Here is a 13,261-nt window from a genome sequence, read left to right on the forward strand (position 1 = left end):
CGTTTGAAGTGAAGAAGTAAGGAAAAAGACATTATTAACTGTTTGATACGTCGCGAGTTGCGGCTTATTTACCCCCTATAAAAGCACGTATTTTCGGATTTTTGCTTTCACACGTTGATTCATACACATCTCCGCTTCTTTTGACACTTTACCTGGGATTCTACACCTACAGAAGCAGCACAAATCGTTGCACTATTGCAAGAAGAGCTCAGCCAGCGGGCTGTCGCACGTCAGCTCCACATAAGCCAGACCTGGGTTTCGAAAGTTTTAAGACGCATTCGGGAGACTGGTGGCTGTATCCCGAGACCAAGTTCTGAACATTGCCGGTGCACATCGCAGAGGGATGACCGTTTTTTCATGTGAACCTCTCTATAAAATCGTCATTTGCCTGGTATCGACGTCCAGCAAGAGCTCAGAAATGTTCGTAGGATAGCTGTTAGCGAGTGGACAGTTCGTCTAAGATATAAGCAATAGAATTTGACTCCAAAAAGGCCTGTTACAGGCTCGAAACTGACGGCAAGTCACCGACAAGCACGCTTTTAATTAGCTCGCACTTATTTTGATGGGAAGGCGAGTAATGGAGGCGAGTTTTGTTCTCCGATGAATGCAGACTGTGTTTGCAATGCAGCAGTCGAAGAGGTCGGGTCTATAGGCGGCCTGGGGAGCGATTTGTGCAGTGCTGGTTCGCTGAAACAGTGGCTTATGGGGGTGGCTTGCTCGACTTCCCATCGAGATGTGTACGAGCAAATTGAAAGCGTGCTTATCGGTGACTTGCCGTCAGTTTCGAGCCTGTGGCAGGCCTTTTTGAAGTCAAATTCTATTGCTTATATCTTAGACGAACTGTCCACTCGCTAACAGTTATTCTACGAACATTTCTGAGCTCTTGCTGGACGTCGATACCAGGCAAATGACGATTTTATAGAGAGGTTCACATGACAAAACGGTCATCCCTCTGCGATGTGCACCGGCAATGTTCAGAACTTGGTCTCTGGATACAGCCACCAGTCTCCCAAATGCGTCTTAAAACTTTCGAAACCCAGGACTGGCTTATGTGGAGCTGACGTGCGACAGCCCGCTGGCTGAGCTCTTCTTGCAATAGTGCAACGATTTGTGCTGCTTCTGTAGGTGTAGAATCCCAGGTAAAGTGTCAAAAGAAGCGGAGATGTGTATGAATCAACGTGTGAAAGCAAAAATCCGAAAACACGTGCTTTTATAGGGGGTAAATAGGCCACAGCTCGCGACGTATCAAACAGTTGATACATGTCGTTTTCCTTACTTCTTCACATCAGCCGGGATATCTTTTTAAATACTGGTGTGATTTAAATTAATTTGGTATCAATTTAAAGCTAAAAGTTTAATCTTTAAAATGGTGCTACTTTTTTTGTTACTAAAAAATTCGTTAGTACACAAGATCGCGTGGAAACAACTTCATGTAAGTGATTCCATAGTTTTGCTCGCGAGTGTATTTAATTTAAGTAGTGTAAACAAATAAGGATATTTTTTATTTGAAATCTTACACAGTGTTGATTGATGCCTTAAACTAGACTAGAGACTAGACTACGAGTACTGTGAATTCAATGGTTATGGTCACTGCTCACTCTGACAATGTTGTCATCAACTGTGGTGATCTGCGAGCGGCACTTCTTCTTGTGCTCGGCGCAACGCCACAGAGTCTTATGTTCTCCGACGAGGTAGGTGTAGAACTTGTAGCCGCCTACCCGCAGGGCCCTACCACCGGTACGAGTCTCGCTGAAACTAACTGAAAATAAGCAATTTTATCAATGGACTATTTTGGGCTCGTCTCTTGTTTAGTCTACTGCAACGTCTGTGTAACCAGGAACTACGACTTTACTACAAATATTAAAACCCAACCAATGAAGATCATAATAATATAATCTATCCATCACAGACAGATACTGGGACGTGTAAAACTAAAACAAAGTTGTAGAAATAAAATCTTAATTTAATCTTTATTATGACAAAATAAAAGACACAATGTAAATCAAAAATTTATTCAAGAATTCTCACATTAGATAGGTATGTATTCTAACATTTAGAAAAATATTAATTATTTTATTTAGGCATTTTGGTCCCGAGTAATTATAGCCTTAGTTTGTTAAGAAAAAGTTAGTCTAAAAATATATCACAAAGATATTATAATGTTAGCTTCTTCACAACCTATTTGCCTCAGAAAGATACTTAGGAAAACAATTTTAATTCAAATATTGAAAACAGATTTATAATAATATTATCACACATTTTGGTAACTCAGGATAACGGATTTATGTATTCTGTAGCTGACGTATAAACTTCAATAAACGTCACACTATAATCAGGAACATTATTAATAAAACTTACTAGGTATTTTAACCGTCTTATTGATAAAAAATTAAAACAGTAATAACAACACAGTTTTACCTAATTAAACGCTTTCTGACAATAAAAATAAACAAAAATATAGAATAGCTAAAACGGTGTTATTAAACTGTTTTAGTTTTCGTGAATATAAGAAATAAACCTAGAGCTATAATAATCGACTAAAAACGAAACATAAATTTTTTCTTACGCAAATAACCACAACGAAATCTTATTTTAGACTTAAAACCTCAGGCTTAAAAAAAAATAAAAACGTAACATACAAAAATAGAATGTCATATCATTCATATCTTAACACTGTGTATATTGGGCATCTACTCGTAGTAGATGTAATTTGAAAAAGCTTTGAAAAAATAGATATTTTTACATACATCAAATGTATGTAGGTAGGTATGCTTATCTTAAACTATTGGTAACTTTAGCTTAGCATTTTTTAATTCTCCAAACGTTTTAAAAACCAATGGAGAAAATAACCCTGCACGTAGTAGGTACAGACTTAGTGAAAATTTTAGTAAACCTATAAAAACTCTATCGTTCCTACTTACTAAATAGTAAAATTGGTAAGATCGATTAGCGAAGTTGAGCACAAAAAGTTAGGGTCGCCGCACACGGGTTTCACGCCACATCCACAAAACGCCTCCATACGAAAATTTATGTAAAAACATGCCAGTGGATGGGGCGGCGCGGTGTTTTGTAGCTGTACGTTAAGCCTGTGCGCGACAATTTGGGAAAAAAACTATTTAATACGTAACATACGTAAGCGAGCTAAAGAAAAAAAAAATTGCAGCCAGTAACACAAGTAGACAAGTTTCGGCGTTTTAAAGGATCACGCGTCGTGGTTGTGCTCCCCTTGTGTCCTCACAATAATGTCGTTTTCGGTGATCAACGCAGCCTTGCAGGACCTAACACTACAGGTCCACCGAATCCCGACACGAGTTGAATTCGCAAACCAAAACCTATTTTTTCCCACCACGATAATCGGCTTCCCAAATCTGGATGTCCCAAATACTGGACCTGTTAAATCAAGAAATCATTTTCTAGCAGAAGTATAGAAAGAAAAAAATATCACCGCATAATCCCAGCACCGAAAATGTAAACGACTTACTGCCTTTTATATTACATGTAATTAACAATAATTTATTAGAAATTACACATCTGTAATTTGTACTAGAACAATTCCGACTAAAATTTATTTATTATTATTTATTTAAAACATTACAACAATGATGTTAAAAGTGAAGAGAATAAAAGTCACTATTTACATGCTATAATGAAAAGGCCGAATCATGCGACTGATGCAACTATAGTATCTACATCTAAACTAGAATTTCAGAACTACCACAAAAACAAGGTGTTACGGTTCAAAATATAATGATCTGTACAGTCGACAGTACATCACACTGCAGCTTGGTGTACTGGCGTCCATGCATTTGTTTAGTAAGTCCAAATCTCAAAGTTTCAATAAACAATTCGTTTATTATTATTCAATAATACTTATACTCTTTCAAATACAACAAACTTTGGCAAATATACACACTCGTAAGGAGGAAGGATAGGAACTTGGATTTGTTAAAATAACACAAAAAATAATACAATTCTAATCTTATTCTACAAGATAAAAAGAAAAATTTTAACAGAATAAAACTAAAAAAGACGTCATCTTTAAGAGTAAAGAATACTAACTTAATCTATGAAGGAATGAAATACCGTTTGCATTTTATTAATACTGATATAAACTATTATAATTAAGGCACTTAAGGAATTTAAGAAAGTCGTTGGAAGCTAGCTATTAAACGTTCTCAAACTTGAATATGCACTTACATATGGCAATACTTAAATAATGAAAAGTTGTGGACTTAAAGATGGGGCATTGTCATTCAAGCTTCATGTAAAAATGTGACACGTTCATAAGAATCTTATGATATCAGATGTTTCGGGCCTTTAAGGCCATTGTCAGATGACAGCCTCTTGCGCACTTGCTACATCCCTAGTACACAGTTACAAAGAACTAGTACTAAGGAAAGCTAAGTGTATGTCAACGGCTTTATTACAAAAGAAATATGTCGCCGCGCCGACTCGTCTTTGTAGGTCTTTTGACATGTCAAAAGTCGACGAGTCATGTCGACGGGTAAGGGGGGTTTGATGTGTAGAATGCATTATGCGTGATCGTGCACGTTGGTGTTGCGCACGATGACGTCATCGAGCTTGATGATGGCGGGCGGTGCAGCAGCCGACGCTGGTCTTGCTGAATCCTGCGCATACGCCGCCCGTCCTTGCTGACTTTGAGGCGCGTGAGCCGGGGTCATTGGCCCGGGACTAGTGCCGGTGCTCGTTGGTGGTGCGCACGATGACGTCATCGAGCGTGATGATGGCGGCGCGGCAGCCGATGCTGGTCTTGCTGCACCCCCAGCGCATACGCCGCCCGTCCTTGCTGACTTTAAAGCGCGTGAGCCGGGGTCATTGACCCGGGACTAGTGCCAGTGCTCGTTGGTGGTGCGCACGATGACGTCATCGAGCTTGATGATGGCGGGCGGTGCAGCAGCCGACGCTGGTCTTGCTGAATCCTGCACATACGCCGCCCGTCCTTGCTGACTTTGAGGCGCGTGAGCCGGGGTCATTGACCAGGACTAATGCCGGTGCTCGTTGGTGGTGCGCACGATGACGTCATCGAGCGTGATGATGGCGGCGCGGCAGCCGACGCTGGTCTTGCTGCACCCCCAGCGCATACGCCGCCCGTCCTTGCTGACTTTGAGGCGCGTGAACCGGTAAGGACCCAACTCTATCACAGGGTTGCCGTAACGCGACTTGGTGAACACTGCTGACACTGTTGGAAGCAGACCTGATCTTAATACGGGAAAAAGGCAAGTGGTTTAAAATAATTGCGAATGTTATTAAACTACGTAAGGATTGAATACAGAGAGGGAAGAAAAGAAGGAATTCAAAACTATTGGTGCTGTGTAAAATTGGTAAAATCTTTACTTAAATACACAAACGAAATACTAAATTATGGAAGTCCTACATAATAACTTGTAAAGATTTACCTACGAGTAAGTATACGAGTAAGTTTAATTATTATTATTTAAGTACAGCTGTCTTACAACAAACATATTTTATTGTAAGTAGTTAATAGTGCAGTCTAGTATAAAAAAGTTGCCTACAGCTATATCACATAAATAATGAAACTTAATGGTTATGATCATTTTGAGTTTTGATTATGATGTCATCAAGAGTGGTGATGGAGGCACGACAGCCGCAGGGCGTCTTGATGCAGGTCCACCGCACCTTCGGCCCCTTGCCGCGGTTCACGCGGTTAAAGCGGTACCTGCCCAGCTGGATCACAGGATTACCTTTCTTAGTCGTTTCAAATATCGGAAACTCTTCCACTGAAATTAGAATCCTGTTAATAATGAAACCTTCAGAAACGTTAATAAGCATATCCACACTAACAAGCTAGCCGACTACACTGAAGATGGCTAAAAGAAACAAAATATTTTATTGTATTACTTTTAAAGTATGTTTTATTAAAATAATAATTTATGTTGAAATCAATACATTAACAGAAGATGATAGCTGAAGTCTCAATTTTAAAATTGGCAGGCTAAATTGAGCATCCGGCTTTTGTGTTTTTGGACCTGGCAACCCTAGTCACTTCGACTTTGGTACGGGCGAACGCGGTAAGGTGTGCCGCCCTGCTGAATCAGTCATGATTATGCTCGAAGTAGCTTTTGGTGATGATGCCATGCGTGGTCAACAGGAACGCTCTGCATCGAGTCCGAGTTCTGGTGGTGCACTGCCACCTCGTCTTCAACCCGTGCGTGTAGGCCTTCGAGAACCTGTACCCTCTCTCTATCAGCATCTCTGTTCCTCTACTGGTAAACACTTTAGTTACTGGAAGATAAAGTATGATTATAATCAGTTCTTATTAGCTTGCTTTTGAACATTATGACTATGATTATGCACCGAATTGCTCAATTAATTTTTCGGTTGATCTTTAAACTTATTACATTGGGAAAACGCTTAGTACCTTGAGTCTTGATCTAAATGAACATAACATTATTGTCAGTTGTAATCAAACAGATAATACTTACATGATTGATACCATACACAGTAAAGCTGGCTTTAAAAAGAAATAATAAAAGTAATATTTAGACAACTTCATTTAATTGATTTTAAAATACAATATGATCAGACGTGTATAAAAATACGTTTTCTTGCAAAATTAGGATAAAATTTACATGAACTTGTTATTATTGAATATAATAAACTATACCATAGATCACCACCAATATTTGATGCATTTATTAATTCTTACAAATCTACATGTTGTCTTTATTTTAATAAATTGATTATTTTTTAATTTTAAATAATCCAAGCACCTGTTAATGGACGCTCTACAATTCTAATAAGTCTTAACAAGTTTTTATTTAAACGCGATAAAATCCAAAAAGCCTCAATGTAACCTTGTTGGTGTTCAAATAAATAAATAAAATAAGGATAAGTTGAAAGTCTTGGATTTCAAAAATATTGTGCCCAATATATCAGCCCTTTCCATATTTTTGAGCGAATGCGTGCCTTTTTTGCGATGCTCAAAAATATGGACACAAATTTAAGGATTAGCCCTTATAGTTCTGGCTTTTTCCCTAAGGTCCACAGCTCTATTGATTTAAAAAAATGTAAGTTCATACTTTGATTCCCAAAGGGTCCACGAGTTCCAGGAGTTAAAAACAAAAAAGGATTTTCTTAGTATGTATTAAAATGTCATGGACCCGGTGAGAAACGAAGAACAATAGAGTCTTGGACCTTTAGAACAAGCCTTGTTGTGAGTTTGTGACAGAGGAATGTAACGAACACATTTTCTGTGTACCTATAATTAATTTTTACACCATTGCAATTTCTTCATTCATGGGTGTGCTCCATGTTATTCTTGACCACTACGCCGTCGATGGTTGTGACGAACGCCCTGCACCTGGTCCTGGTCTTCTTGGAACATTGCCACCGTATCTTGTCCCCGACCATGGACTGCTTGTTGTACCTGTACCCCCCGGCGTATAAGGCCCAGTTGCCTCTGCTTGTCTGGTAAATGGTCACTGTAATATTGCATAAAAGATGACGAATGTAGAATCCCGCGAATCGAGACAATAGAAATCAATTGTTACGCGGTCATAAGCGAACGCTTAGGGTTGGATGGGTTAAAGGCATAGAACTAGATTGTGATGTAAATGTATTCACATCTATGCAAGTAAATGTAGGTAAAGAGAACAATAAAAATGCGATACCATGTATGTTATTAAAATAAATACATTTAGAAATTTAAAATATCAATCGATTAATATAGTCACAAATACGAATTTAACACACACTTTTAAGACACATAAAAATGAAACACACTAAAATACAACAATTTAATGTGAGATTGATCTGTTTAGTCTAAGTAAAAGTTTTATTTACATCTTAAACACACGAAAAATAATAGGAATGTTTCTATGTAAATAAGTCCATCCACTGAACCCAGACAATATTCAAAGTGGCCAAAAAGTTGACAACACAACCTTTTTCCACACACAAAGATGTGTTGCGAACTTTTTGGCTACTGACTGTATCAGTAGTTGACAAATGCCGCGGTCACATTTGACTTCCAAATGTCGTCGTTCATATTGCAATTTGTTCAATGTCAAAAAATTCGAAAAAAATCTAACAAAATATAAATTATTTACACTTTTATATTTATATTAAAAAGAAGAAACTGCTTAGGAAACTTTAGTTAAAAACATTTTGGTGTCTTAAAAATTTTTTTTCCCGTAAGTAACTACGCAGATTTTTTACTCTCCTGTAAACTTGTAATGAAGAATGTTCACTAATTTTGTTTTTTAGCTTTCTGTATTCTCTGTTAAAAATAAAAAATACACGTGAAAGAATTATTTCGATACATCAATTAGTTTCCAAAATATTGAATTTTAAAAGTGCGGGCGGCAGCCGGCCCGCCATTTTAAGCGCGTGACGTCATATTACAGTGACTGGCTCATATTTGTATGGGTGGAATCTTGCAAGCTGAATTAAGACCCACTTCCAGGCAACCGATTAAGCTCTAATTTCGCAAACACATGTGATTTGGATGACCATGCAATATTATGATGACATGGAGCTGATCTGATGATGGATCTGGAAGGTGGCCATAGGAACTCTATAATAAAACGACTTAAATCCATCGAGTTTGGGCTCGTTCGTTTTGTATTGATGAGTACTTTAATTCTATATAGTAATCAGGGTCTAATGATGGAGCTGGAAGGTAATTCGCAATAAAACGATACAATCGCATCAAGTTCGGGTTTGGTTCAATTTTAATTTCTGTGATAGGTCTGGGTTTTAATATGTATAATAAGTTTATATTTACAAAAAAAATGTATTTAACTATGTTTATATACGTTTTCTAGTGAGCGGACACTGTGAATGTACGTCACGCGGGGTCACGTGACCGTCGGCGGGACTCGATATTTAAGGGAACTTTGAATGCCTATAAAATCATAACTACTGGGTATTTTTGAATGAAATAAAAACTAATGTATTTGTAAATGTAAAAGCCTAACTGTAACATAGGTTTCAAGTGATTTTGCATACCTAGTAACATTCTCAATTTTTGACATAGAACAAATTGCAATATGAACGACGATGTTCAGTAAAGAATTACGCATTTCGGCTGAGATCACCATATTTTTAATCAAAAATTGTGATAATACCTATGTACATTATAATTTTTATGGACTGTCTTAATCAATCAATCAATCGCCACAAGAAGGGTCCATAATTAAAAATGCTAGTTAAACTAATTAAATATATTCCGTGATTCTCTCAAATTAAATGATCGTCCCGTCAACGCTTCTTTTTCGTTGACGACCATTTACCTACTAGAATGACACTTTAGTATGAATTTTCAATATTCTCTAATCTTAAAATATCGATTGAGATTAAGAGAATGCTATTTTCTCCTTCAATTACGTATTCGCTTTCTTTTTTTTAATGCAAAACAAGGCAGGTATTTGACCGCAATCCTAAATTACCTGCCCTGTAACTAAGTGCCTATTCACCCTCGCCTTGAAAATGCCTGGATTGTGCTTGCCATCCTTTGGCTTTATTGACGGTACAAGCTTACAAAACTGTGATGAACCACGTTGTGAAAAATGATGAAATAGAAATGTAGCTTCGGCCGCTAAAGTTCACCAATCACTCATGGTTATGCTTGAAGTTGGTCCTGGTGACGGCGCCGTCGAGGGTGGTGATGACGGCGGTGCAGTTGGTGTTTCTTCGGCGGGAGCAGCGCCAACGAATCCGGGCGCCCTTGGTCCGGTCCCTGGTGAACTTCTGACCGTGGGCTTCCAGCATCATAGTGCCCCGACTCGTCCATATCTGCACCACTGGAAATTGGAACCACGTTATACCTTTATCGAATATTATGCCCAGAAGGCGTCGAATGATAATTGCTATAAATAAATATCTGTACCAAACTAAGCAATGTTTGTTATGGGTACCAGACGACGGATATAACATCTTAGTAAAATCTCTTTAATGCATTAGCATATGCATAGAGTTTTTTTTCTTTATTAGGAAAACATACCGCTTATATGATAATACAAGTACAATAAATAAGTCTTACAAAAGCCTAGGAGTTTCACTGCTAAGTTAAATTTGAAAATACAGATTCTAATACTTACAGCTAGCTAAACATATAAAACTATGGGCAAATCTTAGGTATTCATAATGTATTAATAACACACATTTTATGCCTTTAATAGGCCACGGAACCGCATAGGCTTCTCACGAAATATGTCAATGTGACCACTGTCATACTTTTTGCAGGCTCTAATCACAAAACAGTTAATTCTACTCGTATAATTAGTCCTACATAGTGGCGTCAATAAAGTTATATAGTATAGTACAGGATAGTCATAACATATTATCGTACATATTAATAAGATGATTATGCAGTTCATTTAGTGATTATAATTATTTTACGCAACATTTTCTTATCATTAAGGTAAGAGAAAAAGGCAATATACAAAAAATACAAAGCTGAAGTTCCGCCTATGTAATGTAATTATATCGTTATCATGGATCTACCGACATACATAAGGAAATCTTAATGTTGGAAAAGAAATACAAAATTTTGATGCAAAGGAGAAATCATTATTATTAAAAGTAGACTACAAATAAATAATTTTTGACTGACTTTTGACTTTATAACCTAAATAATTTGGTTATTGAACTATATTTAATACGCCTAGTTGTTCTAACATACTCAATCGTCGCTTTTCCTTTGCTTTTTCGTATTTTTGCCGGCATTTTTGCCGATCTTTTTCCCTTAGAGCCTCATATCTTGCAGGGTCTTGTTTTATTTTTGCATATCGAAGCTTTTCAGCTAGCCTTTTTTGCTCCAATCGTTCTTCCCTGCTAACCGTCTTCTTTTTTCTTGCTGAAAAATAAGGTATTTTTCTAATGTTAATAACACATTTGTGATTTAATTGCACCATGATATGTTTTTTCTGACGTTTATTTATCGCAAACTTTCTATTTCGAATGGCCATGTTGGTCATTCAGAAGCCACCACTTTCTCGCAGTTCAGATCATTTTTTAAATGCGGCATTAGAGGAGAATGGATTAAAAATAAAACACAATGTAATAAAAATCATAAATACAAGTTTATCTATGATTTAGGTAGTATTAAAATATCGAGTCAAGATAAACATTACTCACGATTAAATACTGAATAAAAGCATTTCACTATTTTATCCACCACCAAAACCTAAGTAATATTTAAGTTTGTAAGTTAACTTTTTGAGTGCATAGTTCTATATTAAATTGATGAAAGATTAGTCGCTACGATTGCCTTATCACTAATTGTAACACTTATTGGCTACCCAACTTAAAACCAATAAAAATACGCGTTTAAAACTATTAATAATCTGTTCCTTCATAACTTTACGTAATTATCATCTTGAACCAATTACAAGCCTCCAATAGTATATTTTAATAATATGACTTTTGCAAAAGCATTGTCGATTGATAAAAGCACCGTGATTGTCATGAGTTTGTAGGAGATTAGAAGGTTCCCTTCTTGAAAAAAATTTATCTAAACCGACCTATAGTATAATACATCGTAATTAATTAATTACATTGCTTTTTAAACGTTAATTCTCGTTTCCCAAATTATTTCGAGGTTTTTGTGGGATATGTAAACAATAATTGATTTATTAATAAAATTAATTTAACAGATCATTCACGCAATATTATCATACAGTGTCACAGACATTTTACTGCTACTTCCAGAGTCAAACATTCTCTACATTGATACTTTTGCGAGGTGATGTTTTTTTTTATAAAAATAAACTTTCAATCAATTACTCATTTCATCTCATACTTGTCGACATTCAACGATTTAATTTTATGCTTACGTGTAATACAGAATATATGGGACAAGTTGCAATTTCTCTGTATAAACTAACATAAGAGTACCTATCGTTACAGTTATTTAAACTGCTTTCGTCGGCTTATCATTCTTTTTACAAATTGAGGTGTATTTTAACTCACAACAATATACCTACAAATCAATATACACTTCGAAAACTAAATATAACGTGTAAAAAAATATATCCATCACATTTTTCGGAATGAAAATTGCCTCGTTCTCAACTCGGAAATATGCCCTGTACGTAATCCTAGGATGCGCGCCACGATAAACTTATCGATTTTACACGATAAGCCCCCATACATTTATCGTTTAAAATCATAGATAAGATTTTATCATAATGCGCATACTAGCCCGGCTGGACTACTAAAGATTTTGCTAACCTGTCCCTCACATCCTGTCGATTTTATTGCTCTCTAATCCCATCAGGATCAGATAATTTAATTAGTGATTAATAAAATCCTTGAAACCTCGGAAGCGTTATGATTTAGAAGCGATTGGCGCTCGTATGCGCCATGGGGTCGTGGAATCCCCAGACCCTCACTATAGCGTTGTCCATGGTGTGGAGTGAGGCTCTGCACCCGGCTTTTGCCTTCACGCACACCCATCTGGTCCGGCTGCCGTACTTGTTGACCCGGTTGAAGCGGTACTGGCCGATCATGATTACTGGGTTGCCCCGCTGTGACTGCGCGAACACCGGGTTCAGATCTGAAAGAGGTGGTGAAGTTTTAATACCCGTGTGTCAAGATGGTCTTCTGTATGTTGTATTAAGTCAATTTATTTATTTATTATTTAAGAGACATGACGTTTTAGTTTAAACGAAATGCTGTACCTATTGATGACGACGTATACAGGGGGTAAATTCGTAAGAATTTAACAGGAAATGTCAATTCAATGTAATAATTAAATGTAATCGAGTAAGGATTCACATTTTATTGAGAATATGATAATGCAAAAACACATGAATATTTTAACAATTTCATTGAATTCTTAACCTAAATCTATTTCTCTACGAAAGGAATAATTTCATGTAAAATTCCTTATAGTTTTTCCGAAATGTAAAATACTATGAGAGTAATTACAAAACTATCTAAGCCTGCTACATAGTTTGCAATAAAAAAACATTCTAGTAATGTAAAATATAGATAGGTACTTAATTCGAGTCAGTTTAATCAATTTAAATCAGATATGATTTCTAACATATTGCTTCAATTGTCAATACTTAAGTAATTAAAATTAATTACAGTAAAAAATTAGGAAACTACACCAACAGTATCTTAATTTTACCTATCAAATGTAATTTCATAATGATCACTTAATAGTAGATACAGTATATCACAAAATATTTGATATTACATAATATTTGCGTGTCCAACATAATATCAGTAAAAAAAATCCGGTGGATCCAAACAAAATCAACATGCAAGC

The 13,261-nt window shown here is 36.5% G+C and overlaps 1 protein-coding gene across 1 annotated transcript; it reads right to left on the minus strand.

The window, feature by feature from the left end:
- Positions 1-4,980: 4,980 nt before the first annotated feature.
- LOC114355100 (uncharacterized) lies at positions 4,981-5,228 on the minus strand (the record flags this gene model as incomplete). Its single annotated transcript, XM_028307767.1, has 1 exon — positions 4,981-5,228. A coding segment is annotated over one exon (225 nt), but the record flags the coding sequence as incomplete, so codon positions are not given.
- Positions 5,229-13,261: the final 8,033 nt, after the last annotated feature.

The sequence above is a fragment of the Ostrinia furnacalis genome, unplaced genomic scaffold (genome assembly GCF_004193835.3).
Source record: "Ostrinia furnacalis isolate ACB-3 unplaced genomic scaffold, ASM419383v2 OfSCF0195, whole genome shotgun sequence".
In the NCBI taxonomy this organism is placed as follows: Eukaryota; Metazoa; Arthropoda; class Insecta; order Lepidoptera; family Crambidae; genus Ostrinia; species Ostrinia furnacalis.